General features: G+C 35.1%; 1 protein-coding gene across 10 annotated transcripts in view; it reads left to right on the forward strand.

Moving 5' to 3' along the window:
* The window catches only part of MED8 (mediator subunit 8), a 36,684-nt gene extending 18,595 nt beyond the window's left edge, over positions 1–18,089 (forward strand). For 2 of the 10 annotated variants that reach the window (XM_039051106.2, XM_039050962.2), the window contains exons 9-12: positions 2,102–2,311; positions 4,220–4,273; positions 17,434–17,494; positions 17,647–18,089. In XM_039051106.2, coding sequence (XP_038907034.1) covers positions 2,102–2,311; positions 4,220–4,273; positions 17,434–17,494; positions 17,647–17,861 — 540 coding nt within the window. In that variant the 3' untranslated portion in view covers positions 17,862–18,089. The remainder of the gene's footprint in view (positions 1–2,101; positions 2,312–4,219; positions 4,274–17,433; positions 17,495–17,646) is intronic. The other 8 variants (XM_090315168.1, XM_039051171.2, XM_090315172.1 and 5 more) reach the window with 5 other exon arrangements.
* The last annotated feature ends 6,254 nt before the right edge of the window (positions 18,090–24,343 follow it).

Below are 24,343 nucleotides of genomic sequence, written 5' to 3' on the forward strand. Positions count from 1 at the left end.
TTATGGTGTAATGCTGTAAAAGCCTTATTGGAAGACCTTTGGTTTGAAAGAAATCAAAGGATTTTCCATAACAAAGCCACTAGATGCCAAGACCGCTTTGAAGCCGTCCATCGTCAAGCCTCCTCCTAGTGCCTCCTTTCCGATCCTTTCCGTGCCTATAGCCTTTCAGATTTCAACCTCAATTGGAGGGCCTTTATCTCAACCCCTCCCATTGGACAACACTAAACATTTCCAGATTTCCAGATTTCAGCACCACTTATTGAACTTTTTATATATTTCCATAAGTTTCAGGCCACTGTTTTGGCTTTATCTTTAGGTTTTCACTTTTGATGTTTCTTTAGGCTTTGTCCTCATTTTGTAATCTAGTTGTTATATCTCCCAGTTATGGGTTAGAATTGGAGATGATGAGGGTGCTAAGGGAGTGTCAACCTAGTTGAGACGTCCGGGTGCATCTCCTGATCCTTTTACAAGCACTTGTATTTTCGCTTTGCTCGTTGTATAACTCTATTGTACTTAGAGCTTTCACTCCTCTCTATTTATTAATATAATGAATCGTTTCCTTTTCAAAAAAAAAAAAAAAAAAGAACTAAGAAGCTAACTATTGGACGAGCTTTCCAATCATTGATAAAGATGCTGCAGTTATAAAAGAATTTTGAATGTAAAGAAGCTCACCAAAAACCGTATTTTGGACAAGATTTTTTCTAAAATTTTTATCCAAGTGTCCGGGCCAGCTTACGCGCACTTTGACTAATCTCACGGGATAACCCGCTTGACCCTACAACATTTGGGTGTCAAGGAAACTCATAGGGGCTGTTTTGGGGGCCCAACCTGAGATCGTATATCCCCACATCCTATATCATCTCAATGTTTGGAGGCCCGTTATCCTATTTCGCTGATTTTAGTTGTTTGTGGGCCCATTTTCGAAATGTGTTTTGTATCTCATCGTCATTTTCCTTCCGTGTATCGTATATCATCTCAATGCTCGATCATACTCGATCAAAACTCCCCAGACATCAGAACTCTCCATACATCAGAACTCCTCACATCCTATATCATCTTAGCGCCCCAAACAGCCCCATAAGATTATATCATAGATAGGTAGCCACCATGGATTGATCTATGACCTCTTTAACCCTTTATCAAGGGGATGCCCCCTTGATAAGTATGCTTGGTGGTGTAACATACAGCCTCTTGATGGTGTACTAAGTATCCCATGACCTCTTTAGTTGCATTTTTGAAGATAAGTATGTTTCTTTTTATTCTTTTTGGGCTCTTATTCAACATTCGGCCTCTTGGTGATGTACTAACTATACCAATCTTTTTTGTAATTAGTCTTTTGATGATATCCAACGATTGGAAGACTCTCCTTCAAGGGGTCTTTTCAATTCCTTGCCCCTAGGTTGTTCTTCCATCTTTTGTTGAAATATATTTGAGTGTTTCTTATAAAAGAATAATAAATAGATAAATAAATCAAGGGGTTGTCCCCTTATTTACCACTAGGCCAACACATGATGGTTGTATTTTGTACAAGATTACAAAAGAAATCTAACTGAAGGGACTTACCTTTAAAAGATTTGTTGTTTTGTTCGGTCCATAAATGTCACACCAGCGCTCTAGTGCCACAACTACAGAAAGTCCTAGCTTTGCTCATCTTTTCCCCTGGGACCATATTAGCGCGTGTGTGTGTGTTTTGAGGCAGGGATCTTAGCTTTGCTCATCTTTTATTCACATTTATGTTACTATGTTAGTCAGAAACTATTCCTCGACTATAACAGGAAAAAGAAATGCATTCATGGTAATCTTTGTCAGATATCAAAAGAACCATGGCCCATTCAAATACTTGCCCCATCCACGTATACTATATTCTGATAACTTGAGCAATGCCATATTTTTAACTGAAGTCCCATAAAAAAATGCTTTTAATTGGTAGTCGCTGTGTTGTTAATTGGGTGACTTCTCAACACATAACACGAGGAGAGTTATCAATGTTGAAGTGTTCACTGATATACATGGCGTTCAGTTTCCTTAATCCACAATGCAAACTGTGCTTCTTGATTTTCTGGAATCAGTTATATTTTCTTTTGTTATATAACCATGCTAGATTCATGGACAGCATCAGATGCAGTTTTCACAGCCACTGGCACATCAGCAATTTCAGGGACGGCAGATGTCTTCTGGACATGTTCAACATGGCATTACTCAAAGCCAACTTGGCCAAGGAAATCAAATAAATCGTCAATTGAGCCAGTTTTCTGGCGCTGCTAACAGTAGTTTGTTTAATGCTGCCCAGAGTACACCAACTTCTCAAATGGTCAGATATTTCCATCCTTTGTTTTGTTAATATTTAGTATTCTCTTTTCTTTCTTTTAGATGTAGTTGAATTGATATTACCATGGATCAAGTAAATTGCACGAGCCATGAAGTAAATGATGTGCCGTTGGTTTGTAGCTTTACTTAAGGTTAATTTTCCACTCTGCCTCGAACATATTGTTTTGAGGAGTGAAGTTACTGCCTACTGCATAATGATGAGAAGACAACTTTGACCCTTGTATTTGACTTTGGATTACGGGCTTATCTTTTCCTGTCCGTTCACAAGTAGCTGTGTTGGTTTAGCAAGATTAAAACTGCAGCTCCTAGAGTTCCATCTCTTTTGCTCCTTTTGGCAAGTCTTGTCCTCGTTTTATTTAACTTGTTAAGTTGGTCAAGTATCGTTGATACTTTTATCTGGTGACATAATGCTGCCAGTTTTTCCTTTTACCCACTAATTTCATTTGATTCAAATAACGATTTCCCTAATAGAAAACCCTAAATTTTATTAATTAATATAACCAAATGATGCATTTTTTTTTTCAGATAAGAGAAAATTTCCATTCCCTAAGAAGGGAGAATGTATAAAAAGACTGGAGTTGCAAAATAGATCTTCAGCTGGTCATGAAAGCTGTTGGGTAATTACAAAATTGATTAGACTTTAGAGACTCAAGACAAATGATACGCTATATCTTCCCAAAATAAAATTCACAAAACAAAAAAAATGAATAAATTGCCTTGTAGTTGTGAAGCAACTATTTTCTTCCACTGCAAATAAATATGAAAGTAATATGATGATAACTGAGACATCAAGTCCTCAAACTTTATATGTAATTTTAAATCACTCGTATTTATGACACCTGTAGTCAGCATTCATTTCACTAGCAGTTAATCAGATCTAGAATTTGACTTCCTCTGACAAATCTCTTTGAGATATTTTTTGGGTTTCCAGATCCACTTTTTCCTTTTTTTCCTCTCCTCCTGAAAAGGAAATGAAAATTGATGAAATGAAAAGAGACTAATGCTCAAATTACAAAGAAACAAAACACAACAAAAGAATAATACAGAGATAATTAAGCTGAAAAAAAACGTTCCAATTCAAAGAGATCAATAAGATCGGCAAAGTGCTTGGATAGGGAATGCCATGAAGAAGCTTGAGACGAACATACTCCCATAGAGCCGACCATATGAGAACCTTTTCATGAAAAGGCCTTTGATTCCTTTCAAACCAAAACTCCGAAAGAATAACTTTGACTGTTTTTGATCAAACCAATTGAGAAGTAACTTTGAAAGAAGGACCAACCAGGGGTTGAACAACATTCTCATTGAAAGAACTGCCAAAAGGCCCACTGAAGATGAAACACCGAGAATAAATGATGCCAACATTGACTGGAGAAGGTGCAGTCAAATAAGTGCTGCAAATCCTCGCTAATGATCAAACAAAAGGGCAATGTACTTCCAACAAAGGGCCAAACTTGCAACAGAGGTTTTGGAGCCTTGAATGAAGATGAAACTTGAAACTGATGCCAAAACAAACTGACATGGTGCTAATTGTGATCGATTGCCCAAATTTGAATACATCTGATTAACTTTCCAGTAATTTCTATGCTGAAGAGTTGCACATATAATTCCAACTGCTGTCTTCCACTTTAGAATTTATGAGCCAAGTTCAAACCATGAAGTTTAAGCATCCCAACCAACAAACAAAGGATCATTTTTTGAGCATTAACTCCAATAACATAGCCAAATTGGTTGGTAGCCCATCTTTCATAATAATGAGTATACCTCTCTTCACTTATAATTCTAGAAATATAAGTTGACAGTTGACAGTCGACACCTCGATATAATACATTTTACCTTTATTTTCTTTTAATTGTTATTAAAATTATTTCTTCTTAATTTTTTTTCCCAGATTCCAAATATTTCAGCTACAATGTCATCACAACCACTCATGTCGCGTATGCAGGTTTGTTCTATATTTGCTCATTAAATTTTAATGTGTTTTTTTTTTTTTCCAAGTGCTGTTGAGGGGAAGAGAAGAGGCGAGGCTAGGGTAGGGTGTATGCAAATCTAAACGCAGTCTGTTATTATTGGGTATATTAAGTTGGAAAATTCAAATAGGTGTTGTTTCTTCCTCTTCGTTGAATGAAAAAGCATCTTCTTTGTGGTTTGATTTTGTTTTTTTTTTTTTTTGGGTCTGAAAAGGAAACCAAAATTTTCATTTTTTTTAAGAGACAAAACTTGTCATTGATAAAATTGAACGAGAGACTATTGCTCAATAGATACAAAACTCTACAAAAGAGAGAGAAAGCAAACAATAGTTATGTAACACACCAAGAGCTTAAGAGAAAATAGACCGAATATTATTAAATGAAGGGGCTGGAAGCCTATTTATACATGAAGAGATGACCGGCTAAACCAATAACTTGGCTTAATGACCTGGACAGCCAGTTTTACTCATAACTAACTTTATGACTAATATTTACAAATAAGATTCCAACATTAAAAATGTACCATTGGTCAGGAAAAAGAGTTGTTTTTTAGGATTAGAAGGTACCCTCATACTTAGAGGGAGGAGGACCACTTTCTTGCCCACCCACGTAAATCATAGATATTGTCACGACCATTATGAAGAGTCTTGTTGTCATATTACCGCGGTCTGCCCAAAAGCAAGTGACAGACGTCGATTTCTAAGACGTCACAAGTGATTTGGTCTTGGTAAATGTTTCCTTTTGAAATAGAGGCTGTGCAAATTTCCTGAACTGTTGCCTCTCCCCCTTTTTTGATCCAGCTGACCTTATAAGAATTCGGGTGAGCCTCAACCTTTAGATTAAGGGCAGCAATCAACTTTTTTGACACTATATTTTCAGTGCTCCCACTGTCAACAATTACTTGGCACACCCGACCATGATGGTGCAACGAGTGCGAAATAGAGAATAACGTTGGGGGTGGCTTTCAGACTTAAGTGTAAGGAGAACATGTTGAAGAACACGAGACAATTGATCTCCATCGTCGGATTCAATGTAAGCAAGTTCATTGTCATCGTCATCTGCACAATCATTCCCTACAAGATCATCTTCTTCTTGGATGGCTAACGTCCTTCATTGAGTACACTTATTCGAGAGATGTCCTTGTTGTCCACAACAGAAACACTTTCCTAGAGTTGGCCGGTTGTAAGGATTTGAATTCTTCTTGTTTGAGGTGGTTTCCGTAGGCTTAGGTTTCGATTGCTTGGATATAGAGTCATCTTTCTTTGCTTGTTGACTTAAAGAAGAAGTTTGTTCAGCTGTTTTGGATTGTTCTATTCGATGAAAGGAAGGTTGTTGTCGCTCCCAATTCTGTCTTCTTTGGTATGTTTTTAGTTGTTTTGCTTCTTGACTTTCCTCAATGGTGGTGGCTAAGGTGATGGCATCAACCAAATAGGCCAATGGATGTAATTTGAGAACTTATTTAATATCTTCTCGTAAGCCAAGGATGAATCTTGATATAAGTTGTTGCTCGGTCTCGGGAAGATTGTTTCTAGCCCCCAATCAGTGAAATTCTTGAGCGTAATCAAGAATAGATCGATCTCCTTGCCTACAAAGTTGGTATTGATTGTACAAGAGTTGTTGATAGTTGAGGGAGAGGAATCTTTTTTCATTAGTCTTAGAAGCTTGGGCCAAGATTTGATTGGTGGCTTGTCATAGTACTTTCGGTTGGTTTGAAGTTGATCCCACCAAGCTGAAGCTCCTCGTTGAAACTTGAAGGCTACCAATTTCACCTTTTTATCTTCTGCTGTATTAGCGTATTCAAAGAAGTTTTTGACCTTCTTGATCCAGTCCAAGAAAGCTTCAACGTCCATTTTGCCATCAAAACTAGGGAGATCGACCTTCATCTTATAATCCTAATGTTCTTGAGGGTATTGCGGTCTTCCTTGGCGTCTTCCCATCCAATCTTGATTCAGGCAGCAATAATTCTCATCTTCCTCTGAAGAGTCAGAATCTTGCATCATGTATCCAGGGATTTGAACATCTTGAACTCGCAATCTTGGCTGATAATTGAGCTTTCTTGGTAGGGAATTATGTATGTCACCCAAAATTGTTCTCCACGGTAAGTTCTTCCCAAGTTCTTGAAAGGTTCTTGGACTATTTCTTGGTGCCCGACTTCTGTTTGATTGATGTTCAGACCATTTTCACCAGCTTGTTCTCCTTCTAGAAGATTTTCATTGATTTGCAAAGTATTCTTGTTTTTTCAATTGTCAAAAACTTGCTGTCCGTGAGCCACCATTGGGTTTGAAATGTCCATATGTTGCAGAATTTGGGCTTAGCATAACTCGAAGGTCATTCATCTCATTCTTCACATCCACTATGGCTAATTCTACCGAAGCCATTCTAGTCTCCAAGGCTTTGGTTGATGAGGAAGCTTCCGCATCCATAAGGTGATCCAAGAAAAAGAATGCACGTTTTGGATCACAAGCTCTGATTCCAATATGATGTAACATACCAAGAGTTTAAGAGAAAATAGACTAAATATTATTAAATGAAGGGGCAGGAAGCTTATTTATACATGAAGAGATGACCGGCTAAACCAGTAACTTGGTTTAATGACCTGGACAGCCGGTTAGACTCATAACTAACTTTATAACTAATGTTTATAAATAAGATTCCAGCATTAAACATGTATTAAAGGTGTAATATTCTTATTCTCTACATCAAATAGACAAAGCAACGAGTAAAATATAATTGGAACAGACCCATAACTAAAAATCACATTAACAATGAACAAAACCAAACCAATAAGGGAATAAAAATGCTGGCCAGTTGAGATTGATGTCCTTGAGTAGCCCACAAAGGATGTAGTGAGAGAGCACCAAAGAGAGGCATTGAGGCGAGCTGAAGCAATGACGTCTAAGCTAGAACTAGGGGTGAACATGACAGACCGAAAAACCGAGCCGACCGACTAAAACCGACCAAACTGAATTCGGTCGAGTGAGATGGAAGCAGCGTCGTTCGGAGTTGGTTCAAAGGAGGAAAAAAGTCGACAATCGGTCGGTCGGAAATTTTGGATCGGGTCGACCGATATATTAAAAAAATAAAATATATACATATACATGCATGCATGCATGCATACATACATATATATATACACACACACATATATATATAAGTTTAATTAATTTATTTATATATACTTTTTAAAAAAACCAACTTTTCCACCCACCCGCTCACTCGGTTTTCAATGTTGCGGCGGTCGATATCGGTTTGGACATTTTCCAAACCGACCACATTTTTAGCTCAAAACTGACTCTGACCGAGTAAAAAAAACCCATGATAGTTTGAATAAATTAAGAAGCTTGCACCAGCTTGATGTATTGCTCCAAGAATTCAAAGAGTAATCTTGTATTAATGAATTGGAATGTAGGCATGAAAGCCTATTTGTACACATAAGGTGACTGATCACCTAGGTTGCCGGTCATCCTCATGAGTTACCGGTTAATGAAAGTAATTTTAACTCCTTATACAGCCAGATTACAAAGTATAATAGCTACCTCCTTAACTCCCAATACAGCCGGATTACAAAATATAATAGCTACATCAATTCAACAACTTAAACTAAAGTATTCAACAAGTCCTACATCACATTCACAGCATTTAAACGAGAAGGGGCAAGTAAAAAGAACAGGGTTGTAGCTTTGCACATTCAAATGACATAGAAAACAAATTAATGGCTGAAGGCAATGGCTAATTTCTTCTGAAGAACATCAGCTGTGTTCAGGCTATTGTTTAATAGAATCCAAGATAAAATGGAAACCCTCAAAAGATTACCAGATTGCCATAACGCCAATTCTGATGTAGCCTAAATAGCCTCAAGGATTAATCCTCCAAGAATCAAGCTTATAAATATTTTTTAGAATGGATAATGTGTTTGATACAAGAGAGGAAGGTTTCTATTTGTAGAGCTTTATTACAAGTGGGGCTAAAAAGGGAATTAACCTAGAATGTTACCTAATTACTCAATTAATAACCTATTCTTCTTACATCATTCTACCCCTCTAAAAAGAAAACTCGTCCTCAAGTTCTAAAAAGAAAAAAATTATGAAGCAAACAAGGAATGAAATAAATTTGTTCAATAGAGTGACCAAACCAACCTCCTACATTTTGAATAAAAATATTATGATCAAAGGGATAAATTCGAGACAAAAAATCCAATATTGCAACCAAAAGATGAACTCCATCGGCCATAAACCTAAAAAGGATGTTTCCTTCAAGCTCATTCAAAACCGTATTTAAAGGACCAATCATTAAAAAACCACCTTCCAAAGACAATCGTTCAAGAATCACATCTTCTTTATCATTCGCTTCAAGCTCCTCAACAGTTTGGTGATCCATTTCCAATGCAATCAATGTGTCGTTGTTCTGGTTTGATTCTTGCTCGCTGTTCGATATCTCTTTTCTATCTTCTTTGTTGAATTTTTCTTAACTTGAGACAATTTCCAAACTAACATCTTCAAATTCTTCTTTTTCTTCTTCTTTGGTTCCATGATTTTTGTCCCAATCACCTCCGTTAAAGTTACATGGGTTTCAACAAGATTTTTTCCAATTTTATCTTCAAGATTTTCTATTCGAAAAATTTTCCACCATGATTCCTTTGTTTTTTCTTCCATATATGAGATCAATCTGTTCTTGAACTCTTGCAAATGAATTATAAATGATCAATATGTTGAGTCATTTTTTCCAATGAACATTGGATTTCTTTTGTTGTTTTCTTTATTTCCTCCAATGCTATGGGAACAAAGTAGTCATTTTGTTGGATTTTTGGATATGTTTCAATCTCGTAGTGTATCGAACTCATCTATTGATTTTCTTGAATCAATGTTTCTTAATTGTGTTTCATAATCAAAAGAATAATTTTGAGTCTTGAACATTCTTCTTGAGCTGTAAAAATCCATTCTTCATGATTCTTTAATTCATCTAACTCCCAATCTTTACGTTGATTTCTTTAAAAAAAAAGGGTTTGATTCAATCGTTAAGCCCTTTCTCGTTATTGTTGCCTTCTTATTCCATCCCAAATTGACTTAGAAACATCTTTGGAGTCACTAGAACCACTAGATTCAAATTTTCAATGTGGATAATGATAGGTTTTTTGATAAAATTAAGCATGGGCAAAATTAATAGGTTGAAATTCTTCTTTTGAATCACTTGAGTCAAAATCCCAGCATTGCTTTTGGAAGTAAAATTGATTTTCTTGCCTATAACAACTTCTGGTTTTTTCTTGGACATCTTTGATCGGCAATAATTCATTCTTGCAAAATTTTGCAAAATTTTTAGTTTCTTCTTTCTTTCTTGGAATTTCAAGGGTTCCCCCTAATTATGTGGGTTGTTCGACAACAAGCACAACTTTCTTGTGATTGGCATCATCAAGAATTTCATGGACTTCCACCAGCGATAGTCAATATTGGCCCAAACGGATGCTCTGATACCAAATTGATGTAGCCTAAGTAGCCTCAAGGATTAATCCTCCAAGGATCAAGATTGTACTTTTATTAGAATGAATAATGTGTTTGATACAAGAGGGAAAAGTTCCTATTTATGGAGCTTTATTACAAGGGGGTAAAAAGGGAATTAACCTAGAATATTACCTAATTACTCCATTAATCCCTATTCTTATATCAAAATCATTTTTGATAAAGGAGAAGAGGATCTTAACTTGCAGGAGAAGGATCTAACCAAAAGTGAATCTGAAGCCTCCAAACTCCAAATTCTGAAATCAGACCCAACACTAACCGGTGTTTTGGAGCGAACTTCCATGAGAGCTGCAAAATCTAAAATTTCAGCATCTTTTAAAGTTCTCCTAGAGGCAATTTGCCAGCCATGCTGATCTTTTCTATCTAGAGACAATTTGCCATGCTGATCTTTTCTAACGCAATAAGAGGTCTTAGCATTGCTCGAGTCGAAAATTAATTTTTGCAAATGAGAAGAATGGATGCTCTGATTTTCCACTAACACCTCTGTATAACTCTTGACTGCTCCATTCATCGCACATTTCTCTGACTGATATATAGGTTCAACCACAACTATTGAATTGGGATTCAAGTTCTGTCGCATTATCAACATTAATAAGAAAGAAGAAAGAAAAAGAAGAAAGTCCTTAATCATTTCTCAAATACTAACCACCCTTTTTATTTTGGGTCAAAACTAGCTGGAACGTGAATGTTCATTCTTCCTTCAGTGCTAGGCCAAACAACACATTAAAAAAACCAACCAAAAGAAGATCTAAACTATATAACCAAATGACTAAATCTCCATGGTCTTTCTTATGAACAAAGGATTGATCAGGAGATGCAAAAGCTCAACCAAACTGGCTTCAAACCAACGTAAAAGGGAGAGAGAGAAGAAAATCTTCTGTTTGTAGCTCATGTCTTCCACAAAATATCCATTCTCGTACCAAATACGAAAATAGGTAATCTAGATGCAACAACTTAGAACTTCCATCATAATGGGAAATAACCACACTGACAACCCCCAGGCCATAAAAAATGAATATGCAAACCAAGAAACCTACAAAAATGGCTTTAATTAGCGAATTGCATGGCGAAAATAGCGGGCAAAGGCGGCAGGGACAATGGAAAACAATGTTGGTGATGGAGATTTAGATTACCAGTGAGATAAGTTGGGGATGAGTAAGAGTTTCAGTGGGAGAGGGTACTTGACGAACTGCAAAGAAGAAAAAGAAGAGGATGACATCGGAGATGTCTGAGATGTTTTCAAATGTTTGAGGTTGACTGCGGTGAACGAAGGTTGGAGGTTTTTAGCAGTAGGAGAGAGTACTTTGCAAAAGAAAGTAGAAGAAGAGGATGACGTTGAGGATCAATGGGTGAGGGTAGCGACATAAGATGTTCAAATTCGTCTAAGGCTGACAGCGGTGTTTGGAGGTTGGATGGAAGGTGCTAAGGTTTTCCCAAGGAGTGTTCAACTTTCATTTTGTATGATCTTTTGTTTTTCCGTCTTCTATAAAAAAGTATGTATCCTAAGCTGCTTTATATCACTAGCTATGAAATTGTGAGTTTGTGAGGTTTCTGCAGAACAACTTTCAGGATTTTGGTTTTGTGCTAGCTCGTTGAGGGATATTAGAGCGTCAATTGGGGAATTACTCTCAATCTGCCTTTCAGAGAGAGGCCATTTTCTTGTTCACTTGGCCTGTATGCTTTTATTGTTTATTCTGTTTTAGGTTGTTTACTTGGGTTTGATTGCTTATGGTTTGGGGGTTTTAACTTTATTTTTAGCTTTTTTCTCACTCCTTGTTGGAGTTGGTATTGTTGAAAAATGGGGTATTTGTCCTAAGGATATTTTAGTCTTTTTATATTTCTCTACTATATTAGGGTTTGCCTTAGTCTATTTATATGTGGTGTCTGTGGTGATTGTAGGTGAAAAAGTTAATAAGAATTCTTCTTTCGTGGTTTTTTCTCCCTGGTCTAGGGTATTCCACATAAACCTTTCTTCTTCTTTTTTTCTTCTCTTCCTTTATTTTCAATATGGTATCAGAGCAAGGTGATGAAACCCTCGCCACTATGGAAGAAATTCAATCATCAACCCTAGTCAGTGATGGAACTACGACAGAAGCGATCAATACTGCCGCTATACAGGCTGTTGTCGACAAATATCTCTGGTCCATCCTTAACTCGATGCAACCACAGTCGATGCAAGAAGCCTAACAGGCGTTTGGGACTAGCCCAGCCGCGCCGCACGGGATCCACCAGCAGCCAATAGGCGGCCTTCTAGCTGCACAGCAGGTCAGGACCTTTCCAACCGCGTCGCACGCCTTCCCAACCGTGTCACCAGCCACCACTCTAGTCGATGTTTCCGTCTCCAGCCATCGACCATACGAGTGAGGCGTTTTCTTTTCCAGGTGGGCAGAAACCCTCTACGACCACCTACCCTATTCCTCCTCAACATGGGTCGGCTGGTCATGGTGGCTTGGGGCTAATGGGCCTATCTGAAGTTGGAGTCCAACAACAACTAGCAAGCCTTCAACAACAAATTGCAGCTCTTGGGGCCATTCTTGGGACCACAACAAATCTTCAGACAAATCCTGTTAACTCAGATTTCTCTTCGAGTCTACCATTGTATTCGGAAAATCCAGTAACAACTTTCCCTAATTTACATACTCAAAATATTTTGACTGGATCTGTGGGAAATTCTACAGGTTAATTATAGGGGAGAAATTGAATGGACAAAAACTATTTCTCTTGGTCCCAGTCCATCAAATTGGCTCTCGAGGGGAGATAAATTCGAATATCTAACTCGTGAGATACCGAAATCGAAACCTGGGGATCCTCAGGAGTGTATCTAGAAGGCAGAAGATTCCTTGCTCCGTTCTATGCTGGTGAACAGCATGGAACCTCATATAGGAACGTCCTTGCTGTATTCTGCTACAGCTCGAGACATTTGGGATGCAGTCCAGAAGCTGTACTCTAAAAGGCAAAATGCATCATGCCTGTATACCCTGCGGAAACAGGTCCATGAGTACAAACAGGGAACCATGGACGTGACTTCTTACTTCAACAAACTGTCTTTACTGTGGCAGGAGATGGATCTATGTCGCGATATTGTCTGGGATTGTCCCTACGATGATGTCCAGTTTTCGAAGATTGAGGAAGTTGATCGGGTTTATGACTTCCTTGCTGGGTTGAACTCTAGATTTGATATTGTTCGTAGTTGGATACTGGGACAAAGATCGATATCGACACTCATTGAGGTTTGTTCGGAGATCCGATTGGCGGAAGATAGATCCAGTGCTATGAACAATTTTGTGGTTATTGTTATAGACTCCGTTGCATTTGGTGTGAAATCTTCTGGTCCTGATAATGATAAGCAGAATGGTAAATCTTCTCCGATATGTGAACATTGCAAGAAACCATGACATACCAAGGACTAGTGCTGGAAACTACATGGTTGACCCTCGAATGACAGACGTCATTCTCCAAACAAGTCAAAGTCTGGGGGAGCTCTTGTGGGTGAATCCACTGATGGTGTGTCGAATTCCCAAGTGGCCAACTAGAATGACCTAGGTACTATAGGGGTCGGTACAATTGTCCAGTCAGGTAACCCTCAATCCTTTAGTCTTCTTGTTAAAGGGAAAGAACCATGGATCTAGATTCGGGAGCAACTTGATCACTTAATTGGCTCATCTGATCATTTTCTTTCATATTTATCAAGTGTTGGTAATGAGAGGATTCAAATAGCAGATGGGTTCTTTGCTCCTGTCGCAAGAAAGGGTCATCTGTCTCCTCTCCAGGGGTTGACTTTACAGAATGTGTTGCATGTTCCGAAGATATCCTACAACCTGCTATTTATCAGTAAAATAACGGGGGATTTGAATTTTCGTGTTGTTTTCTCACCAGATACTGTTTTGCAGGATTTGAGCTCGAGGACGATGATTGGCATTGTTCGGCATGACAGGGGCTTCTATTTCCTTTGTGGTGACGCTCCCTTTAGGGGTTCTTCTAGGACTAGTCTATTATCTTCATTTTCAACATCTGAAAAAGATTATTTGTTATGGCATTTTCGCCTTGGTCATCCAAACTTTCAATATATGAAATATTTGTTTTCCCATTTGTTTCATAGTGTGGATGTTTCTTCTTTGTCTTGGGATGTGTGTGCGCGTGCAAAACAACACCAGGTTACTTTCCCTTCTTGGCCTTACAAGCCTTCTCGGCCATTCCATCTAGTCCATGTGATGTTTGGGGTCCATCAAACATCACTACTCTGTCCGACAAGCGTTGGTTTGTAACCTTTATTGATGATCACATTCGTCTTACATGAGTGTTTCTGCTCACTGACAAATCAGAAGTGACGTCTGTTTTCCAACAATTTTATATTACAGTAGAAACTCAGTTTAGCACCAAGATTGCCATCCTTTGAAGTGACAATGGTCGGGAGTTCATTAATAACACCCTTCGTGAGTTCCTTAATTCTAAAGGTATTGTCCATCAAAATTCGTGTGCTTGTTGGGGTGGCTGAACGGAAAAATTGTCACCTCATTGAAGTTGTCCGGTCCCTAATGCTTCCTGCATCTTTTCCATCATATTTATGGGGAGATGTTGTTCTGACTGTAGCACACCTCATTAATCGGATGCCTTCCCATGTTCTCAAATTCCAAACCCCTCTTGAATGTTTCAAAGAGTCTTACCTCTCCACACGTCTCGTTCCTGATGTTCCTCTTTGGGTGTTTGAATGTACTGTGTTTGTCCATAGTCATCTCATGTTCCTCACCAAACTAAATTTGCTCCTCGGGTTCAAAAATGTATCTTTGTTGGATATCCTCTTCACCAGCGTGGCTATAAATGTTTCCATCCAGCCTGAAGGAAGTATTTTGTCACCATGGATGTAACATTCCTTGAGGATAAACCCTTCTTTCCCATTAGTCCTCTGTAGAGGGAGAGTTCTAGTGAAGAGACTAACTTGTCCACATATTCCCTTCCTGTGGATTTTCTTTTGGAACCTATCCTGGATACAAATAATACTGTCCTTTCTACTAAACAAATGTCCTAGATAACACTACAGGAAGAATCTTAGAAAGGAAATAGTGCCTCCTGTTGCTCCACTGGATACTGTCCATGAGTCGAAACTCGCATTGGCTCAAGTTCAAGATACTTATGTTCCTGATGATACTAGTAAGTGTGTTGATGGTGATGTGATTGAAAGTGGTGACATTGATGAGACTGTTCCAGATAATGACAAAACTGGAAATAGTAATAGGTCATCAGGAGAGATTCAAGAGGATGAGGACTTGCCGCGTGAAAACAAGTGTGACCACCGTTCTTGTACTATTTAGGAGTTAGGTAAACGTAAAGCAGGAGAGTATGATGCTACCCTTGATATAACCATTGCTTTACGAAAAGGGACCAGGTCATGTACCAAGTATTCCATACACAGTTTCCTCTCTTACAATAACTTGTCTTGTGGGTTTAAAGCCTTCACTACTAACCTAGATAGTGTAACAATACCAACCAATGTGCATGTGGCTATGGAAATTCCCGAATGGAAGGCAGCAGTTATGGAAAAGATGAAAGCTCTTAAAACGAATAAGACGTGGGACCTTATGGCTCTTTCTAAAGGGCACAAAACCGTTGGGTGCAAATGGGTGTTTACTGTAAGTATAAGTCTGAGGGAACGCTTGATAAGTACAAAGCCAGATTGGTTGCTAAAGGGTTTACTCAGACGTATGGAATTGATTACTCAGAAACTTTCTCTCCAGTGGCAAAACTAAATACGATTCAAGTTCTTCTCTCAGTAGTTATCAACAAAGATTGGTCTTTTCATCAACTTGATGTGAAGAATGCGTTCCTAAATGGTGAATTAAAGGAAGAGGTCTATATGAGTCATCTTCTTAGATTTGAAGCTCAATTTGGTTATTAGGTTTGTAACCTCAGGAAATCACTATATGGTTTGAAACAATCTCCGGGAGCTTGGTTTGATAGATTCACCACCTTTGTTAAGTCCCAAGGTTTCATTCAGGGGCACTCAAATCATACCTTGTTCACAAAGAAGTTTGCATCAGGAAAGGTGGTTGTTCTAATTGTGTACATTGATGATATTATTTTGTTAGGGGATGATGCTGCTGAGATTACCAAACTAAAACAGAAAATGGTGGGTGAATTTGAGATTAAAGATCTCGGGAGGTTAAGATATTTTCTTGGAATGAAGGTGTAAAGATCGAGAGAATGAATATCTATTTCTCAACGAAAATACACTCTTGATTTGTTGAGAGAAACAGGGATGACTAGTTGTAAACCTATTGATACCCTTATTGAAGTCAAACGCTAAGCTAGGAGACTCTGTCGACAGAACTCCTGTTAATAAAGAAAGGTACCAGCGTCTGGTAGGAAAGTTGATTTACTTGTCTCATACTAGACTGGATATATCCTATGTTGTCAGTATAGTTAGTCAGCTTATGCAGGCACCTTACGAGAGGCATATGGAGGTTGTTACTCGAATTTTGAGATATTTGAAATCTACTTCAGGAAAGGGTCTAATGTTGAGGAAACATGACAGAAGATGCATTGAGGCTTACACCGATTCTGATTGGACAGGGTATGTTACTGACAGAAAATCAACTTCAGGGTACTGCACTTTTGTGTGGGGTAATCTTATGACTTGACAGAGTAAGAAATAGGGAGTGGTTGCCAGAAGCAATGCTGAAGTAGAATACAGGGCTACAAGTCTGGGTATATGTGAAGAGATATGGTTGAAGAAGGTTTTGTTTGACATTCACAAAGACAGCGACACTCCTATGAAACTCTATTGTGATAACAAGGCAGCTATAAGTATAGCCAACAACCTAATGCAACGTGATAGAACTAAGCATGTGGAGATTGATAGGCACTTCATTAAAGAAAGACTGGATAACGGCAGTATTTGCATTTCCTATATTCTTTCTCATCAACAAGTTACTGACATTCTCACTAAAGGGTTACTGAGGCAAAGCTACGATATGTGTGTTAGCAAGTTGGGTCTCATTGACATCTACGCCCCGACTTGAGGGGGAGTGTTGAAAATGGTGTATTCGCCCTAAGGGCATTTTAGTTTTTTTTATTTCTCTACTGTATTAGGGTTTGCCTTAGTCTACTTATACGTGGTGTCTGTGGTGATTGTAGGTGAAAAATTAATAAGAATTATTCTATCATGGTTTTTTTCTCCCTGGTCTAGGGCTTTCCACGTAAACCTTATCTTCTTCTTTTCTTCTTCTCTTCTTTTATTTTCCATAGGTATCTTTTGAGCATTAGGCTCTTTTTGTTATATTAATGAAAAGTTTGTTTCTTGTTAAGAGAGTGAGAGAGGCCATCTTTTGTGGTTTGTTGGGGTGTGCTTGTGGATCTTTGGAGGGTGAGAAACAATACACTGTTTAGAGGTGTGAAGAGAGACCATGTTTCTCTTTGGGGCTTCAATTTCGAAGACTTATTGTAATTACTCTATAGGCAACATTTTACATAGTTATGGAACTCCTTTCTTTAGTAAGGTTTTTGTAAGCTCGGTTTTTTTTACGTGTCCTTGTATTCTTTCCATTTTTTCAATTGTTTGAATATTTTGTACCCCTATCATTGTTCGAATATTTTGTTCCATTTCATTTGCAATTACTTTGTTCCAGTATGGGTTACCTGTGAGCAATCCGCAACGAAGCCATGCTTCTCAAATTCTGAGTGATCAGAGTATGTCCCTTGGCTCACTGATTTATTCATGTTCTATTGAGAATTAGACGAACGACTGTGCCGTTAAGGCAGAGGCATAATAATATGGTCTTTGTGTAATTTTTTTTACAATATTGCTTTCTAACAAGCAGCTTGCGTTTATTCCTCATCAGTCTTCAACTTGGGAGGAGGTAGTACGGGCGGTATGATGCCTATGCAACAACAGCAACAAGTACAACAACAGCAGCAACAGCAGCTTGCTTCACAAGGTGCATTTGGCAACATGCCTACAAATGCACAGTCTCTACAATCTGGTATGGTACCACTTCAAAACATGCAACAGACTCACCCTAATTTTGGCCAGCAAAGACAGCAAAACCAGCAGTAACCAATGTGCTTTGGAAATCTGCAATTCCTTGAGTAAAAAGGGGTCAACATATCCTATACTCTTCATATTTGGCATTTATAGCCCCTGCATGTAATGCAATCCATCGTATATTTGTGTGTACTGTTCACTTCGTAGAGAAGATTGATAAGCTAATTGAGAAAATGACTTATGTAGATCAAACCAAAATGATTTGGTTTAAATATCAACGCTAAAAAGTGTTTACTTTAATACTCTTTTGTACATACAGCTGAATTTTGGACTGTTGTGTAGAATTAAAGTCATTTTGTAATTGCCTCAGATGTTCTTAATCCGATTAAATCGAACCTCATCCCTTGGTGGAATTTGTTCTCATCACATTTTTAGCACTGAAAAACGAGGATTTGGAGACCATGTTATAAGAAACACTTTTGAGATACCTTGGAGTCTCTTCAACTTTTTCTAAAAGCAAGGAAACATTACTGAGTTTTATTTTTGTTTTTTATTGTTTTTCAAAAAAGAGTTTATTGAAACACTTCAGGGACGTTTAGGATAAAAACTATTTTAAGATTATAATAAATACTATTTTGTAGTTCTTAATTAATTATAGTCAATACTATTTCAAAATCTTTATTTGCTATCGTATTTACTATTTGTTACCATTTTTATTATTTTACATTCATCATTTTTTATTCTTTATTACAGTGTTTACTATTTTCTCAAAACTAAAATAGATTACACCGCAAATACATGCTATTATAATCAAACTAAAATAATCTATACTCAAAAACAAACTATTATAATCTAAAACTATAAAAACCTTTAAGGAAAAGATCATCCATTCTAGATGGGTGGTAAAAAGATTCTAATTAAAGTAGCTTAGTCTATCCAATCTTCGCACTTTTTGTTTCAAACTTCCTTTGGGAAGTTGTTAGGAACTCAGTCGACTGATGGCATGCTTTTGGAGAAGTTTAGAGTAAGGGAATAAAGTTCATCGGGTTAGCTAGAATGTGTCCGAGGGTTGTTAATCCCTCTGATGTGTTCCCACTCTACGATTGAAGGGTGGTTCACTTGCTAAAAGAGCATAAAAGCATACAAGCAAACGGAAAATGAGCACTTAATTAATACCTTAACTCATTTGATTTAAGGTTTTATAGATGTTGAGAATAAAGGATGTTCGGAAATAGAACACCTGAGAATAAGATATATGGAAATCAAAGATGACTGTATTTAGTTGTGCATATAAAATGTTATTAGAATTTTATCAGAATTTTATATTTATGAAATTAAGCATGAAAGTTTTATATAATTTTAATAGATTAATTAATTCAATCATAAATATCATTCAATATACTGATAAAAATTAATTAAGAATCAATAATAATTTCAATTATAAATAATTGAAAATGAGTAATTTATAATTAAAATTAATCAATCAATATATTTAAGAAACATCATATTAATTATAATTTAATACTTAATCATTTTTATAATTAATTTAAGTTCGACATTAGTAATTTGGAATTTTATTAAATAATATAATAAAATATATTTTAATAAACAATATATTATAAAAGGTGAAAAATAAGATAGAAATATGATATATTAATAAAGAATACTAAAAAAAGGTTTATAAATATGATATATTAATAAATAATACTAAAAAAAGTTTTATAAATATGATACGTTAATAATTAATGAGGTAATATAAATTAATCACAATAAATAATTAACTGATTGTAAAAACTGATTATATGTTCATAAAGAAGGTTAATCTCAATAAATAATTGATTGATTATTAAAAAATAATAAAATAATAAATTTTTATTATTAAAAAAATAAATTTTTATATTAACTAAATTTAACTATCTTTAGTTACTAACTATATATATTTAAAATATTATTAACGAAAAAATCTTATAAATAGAAAAATCCAAAAAATGTTTATATTTATAGAAAAAATTCCAAAAGTGTTTTGTACTTTTGGAACTTTTTGCTATAAAGTGTAAATATTTATAAATATTTTTTTATATTTAAAAAGATTCCTTAATATTTTATATATTAAAAATGGATTATCTAATTTAATTACTAAAAATAATTAATCAATTAAAACATCAATAATTAAGAATAAAATTTAGTTGATATAATGAATTTTGTTAAGTCTAAATAATATATTAATTTTTAATAATTAGTTAAAATTAATAGTAATGATTCATTGATATTAATTTACTAGTTCATTAGGCTATATTTTTATTGCTCATTTCCTTGGCATAAAATCTCACCTGCATGCAGGGTATTAGAAATCATGTGTTTTAAAGTTCATTTGATAACAATATTTTAGGTTTTAGATAATGAAATAATGTAAAACAAATTAGGATATTAAATGTTTGTTTGAAATTTGATGACAAAACCTATAAAACAAACAACTTCTTAATACTAGTTAAATTACAGGTTTAGTGGCTTAACTGTGAGACTTGTATCTACTTTTAATTTTTGAAATGTCTAATGGGTTTCTATTTTTTTTTTTTTTCTAATAAGTTTTAAACTTTCAATTTTACGTCAAATAGGTCCTTGACATTTGACAAATTTAAAATTTTTAAATTTAATTGATCTATTAGATATAAATTTAAATTTAAATTTTATGTTTAATGGAACCTTATACTTTCAATTGTGTAGTAGATTCATAAATTTTAAAAATTTTAAAAATACCATGACTAAATTTGCAATTTTAAAAGTTAAAAACCAAATAGACGCAAGTTTCAAAGTTCAGAGACTAAATTTGTAAGTAAATATTTTGTTTTTATTTGACAATTAATTTGGTCGTTGAATCTCAAATTAAAAAATTGTTACGTGTTCGATAATATATTTAAGGTTAAATCATAAAAAAATACTCCTAAACTTTGACTTTTATTTAAAAAAAATCTTTGTTATGGATGAATGATGAAATAGGCCAAAAGCTAGGAAAAAAAGTCCAAGATGAAAGTAGATATGGCTTAGATAAGTTCAAGGTCAATTAATCACTGAGACAATCGGATCTAATTTTAACTCACGTAGGACAAGGATAAATTTATCTCCCCTAATTTTAAGAGAAATACATCATTCACATAAGTAGATCTTTCCTAATTAAAACAGCACAAATAAAATTCACATTGTGGAAATATTTACGTTCCTTGGGTAACCATTTGGTCTTTCAGTGTTGTATTTTTTTAAATCAAACTTATAAACATTAGTTCCACTTATAAATTATTTGCTTTGTTATCCACTTTTCAATACCATTTTCACATATCAATTCAAAATGTTAAAAACTAAAAAAAAGTTGTTTTCAAAAATTTGTTTTAAATTTTAGAATTTGACTAAAAATTCAACTGTTACTTCAAAACCCATAAGAATCATAATATAGTATTGAAGAGAAAACAAGCAAAATTTTCAAAAGTAGAAAACTAAAAATAAAAAAAAAAAAAAAAAAAAGTTCTTACCACATGAGGCCTTAGCTTTTAAAGTTGGTCAAAAGAGAATATTCGTTGTTTAGAAGTTTTAAGTGTATTTTGATAAAAAAAAAGTTTTAAGATCAGATTTTTGAAACCCAATATGTCTGCCTCAATATATTTTAAAATCTAATCGAAGTCGGAGTCGAGGTGGGGATACCTTCCCTATCTCCGACGAGGATCCTAAAGAAGTCCCTGATTTGACCATCATCCCTGATCAAATTGGGGATTCCCTACCCTAATTGGGATGAGGTATTTTGTCAACCCTAATAATTAGGTTTAGAGTGAAATGAACTCTTCTCTAATTCACATCCCCCTATGAATCACTTTATCCAAATCTCATCCAAGCTATTGCCAAACATTCTCATTTACCACAGACAGAGGTTTTCTATTCGCTTCCAAAACTATGAGTTTTCTCTTTTCCCCTTTCCATCGCTTTTTCATTTTATATATAATTTCATTTGGAATATAATTAACTAACTAATATTAATTAATATAAATTAATATAAATATTTATTTTAATAAATAAATAATAATCTATTAAAATATTTACTTAACTCACTTCTAACATAAGAGTTTATTAAATGAATGCAATTATTTTTGGGGTATTTTTAAATATAAAAAATATTTACAAATATTTACACTTTATATCAAAAAGTTCCAAAAATACAAAGAACTTTTGGAACTTTTTTCTATAAGTGTAAATGTTTTTGAGATTTTTCTATTGATAAAATTTCTCTTCAAAGTATTTCTAACAATTCTGTTATTAAAATAATTACTTTTGAAAGAATATACTTTGCTAAAAAAAGAAAAATATTTATATTTAATACAAAATAAATAAGAGATCATTTTAAATATAAAAAATATTTACAAATATTTACATTTTATAGCAAAAAGTTCCAAAAATACAAAGCATTTTTGGAATTTTTTTCTATAAGTGTAAATATTTTTTGGATTTTTCTATTTATAAAAATTTCTCAAATATTAATTTACTTTTATTTTACGCGGTCCAAGAATTAATTAATATGATAAATATAAATAATAATAAATTTAATTTACGACTACATTAATTGTTTTTTTCCTCTAATTAACTTTTTTTTATTCGATATATAAAATTGGCAAATCAACACAAACATAAAATCACTTTTGAAACTTTTTTCTATAAGTGTAAATATTTGTAGATATTTTTTTAATTTAAAAATATCCCCATTTTCAAATATTATAAAAGTTTTCTATCTATTAGCGATAATATTATAGACATCTAAATATTTGAAAACAACCCACCCAAGTTTGGACATTCGTAGTTTTTTTTATTCTTTATTCTTGAAAAAGAGGGACTTTAGTAGTTTATACAAAGATCATTCCTAGAGTTATGTATAAGTTTGTGTATTTTCTCCCATTTTTTCAGCTAAAAAAATTAGATAGACTCATTCATCCCTAATGCGATAATGGGATATGACTAAAAAAATAAAATTTCATGCGTTTTCAAGGAACGGGTCAAAAAAAGGGTTTGTTGTACGAATTGCCTCATTTGGGAAGCTCAAATTGAAAATGACCTCCTGTAGAGAAAGTAATAGAAAGCGTCGTTTTGTTTATGTCATAAGCATGTGATTTTACCGATTCGCCCCTGAGATGCACCCCTCGCATCTGCCAATACGAATTTACTCGATCCTCGATGCACGGTCACTCGATACCCAGCTTCATGGTCACTCTATATGGCTACAATCGACACATGTATACTCGATCATATCAACATCATACTTGATGCTCGATTACTTTATACTCAATTATTTTGAATTATCCATGTCACTCGATACGGAACTTGCTCTATAGTTAATGCTCATGTACGAACATATACAAATTGGAATTTTCTAACCATATACATGGTGAATTCAAATCGACTTGAAATGTGAAGTAATTTTTTTTTATTATTAACTAAGAACAAACAAAACTGAAATACAAAAGAGAAAATCGGGATCACTTTCCCTTAAAAAAAACCCACTTTACAAAACCTGTTTATCTTGACGGAGATCAAGTTATAAAGGCATTGAGATTATTTCACTATATTGTTTTGCACATCAAGTAAGTAAATGTGCTTTTTTCTGCTCATTTTTTTTTTTTTACTTTTCTGACAATGTGCAAGACATACAAACGTAGTAAAGAGAACGAATGAGTGTGTATTGATACATGCAAGTAGCTCCTAGTAGAGCGAGGATGAGGGGAGAGAGTTATGAAACCTGAAAAGCATCAAGTAGAGAATACCGAGTATCAAGTGACGAGAATCGAGTAGCGAGTAGAGAGTATAGCGAGTATTTAACAGTTATCTATTTTCCTAAGTATTCACTTTCTGTATTGTTTTTCTTGAAGGATGGATACGTATATATTCTTACGTTGTGATGGTATATGGGACGACACAAAAGAATGTTATACTTGAGGCCGTTTGAAGGGTTTGTTAGTTCCAAGCACATTAACGTACAATGAGCTGGTAAATCTTGTATATGATATCAGGCAAGTTAGTTTGACAGAGTTCCAGATTATAATGAGGGTGAAATATAAGATGGATATTGATTCTCCTCAAGTATTTTTAATGAACGATGTTGATGTTAAATTTCTCCTCTCAGAGTACGACCGTACTAGATCGCAAGTATTTGTAAGTCTTGATAAAATCGAAGAAATTCATCGTTGGGCAATATTTGATTACCTAGAGAGATCAAACCAACCGATGTGTGAAGGTGATGTAAATAAGCATGATGTTTGTCCATTGGGTGTCTCACTGGAAACGACAATATTAATGCTAATGTAGCAAACGTATTGCATCTGAATGTGACAATAGAAGATGTTGGGACATGTATAAATGAGAATGCGATGATAGAAGAGGAAGAGGTTAAGAATGAAGAACAGATAACCCCGATTTTTTTAGGGAAAAATCCTTCTGTTGTGAATGAAGAACTCCCAACCTAGGTTTTTTTAGGGAGTGGTCCTTTTGTCGTGAATGAAGAACAACCAACTCCGATTCGTCAA

The sequence above is a fragment of the Benincasa hispida genome, chromosome 1 (genome assembly GCF_027475165.1).
Source record: "Benincasa hispida cultivar pf3 chromosome 1, pf3_genome.v1.1, whole genome shotgun sequence".
Classification (NCBI taxonomy): domain Eukaryota; kingdom Viridiplantae; phylum Streptophyta; class Magnoliopsida; order Cucurbitales; family Cucurbitaceae; genus Benincasa; species Benincasa hispida.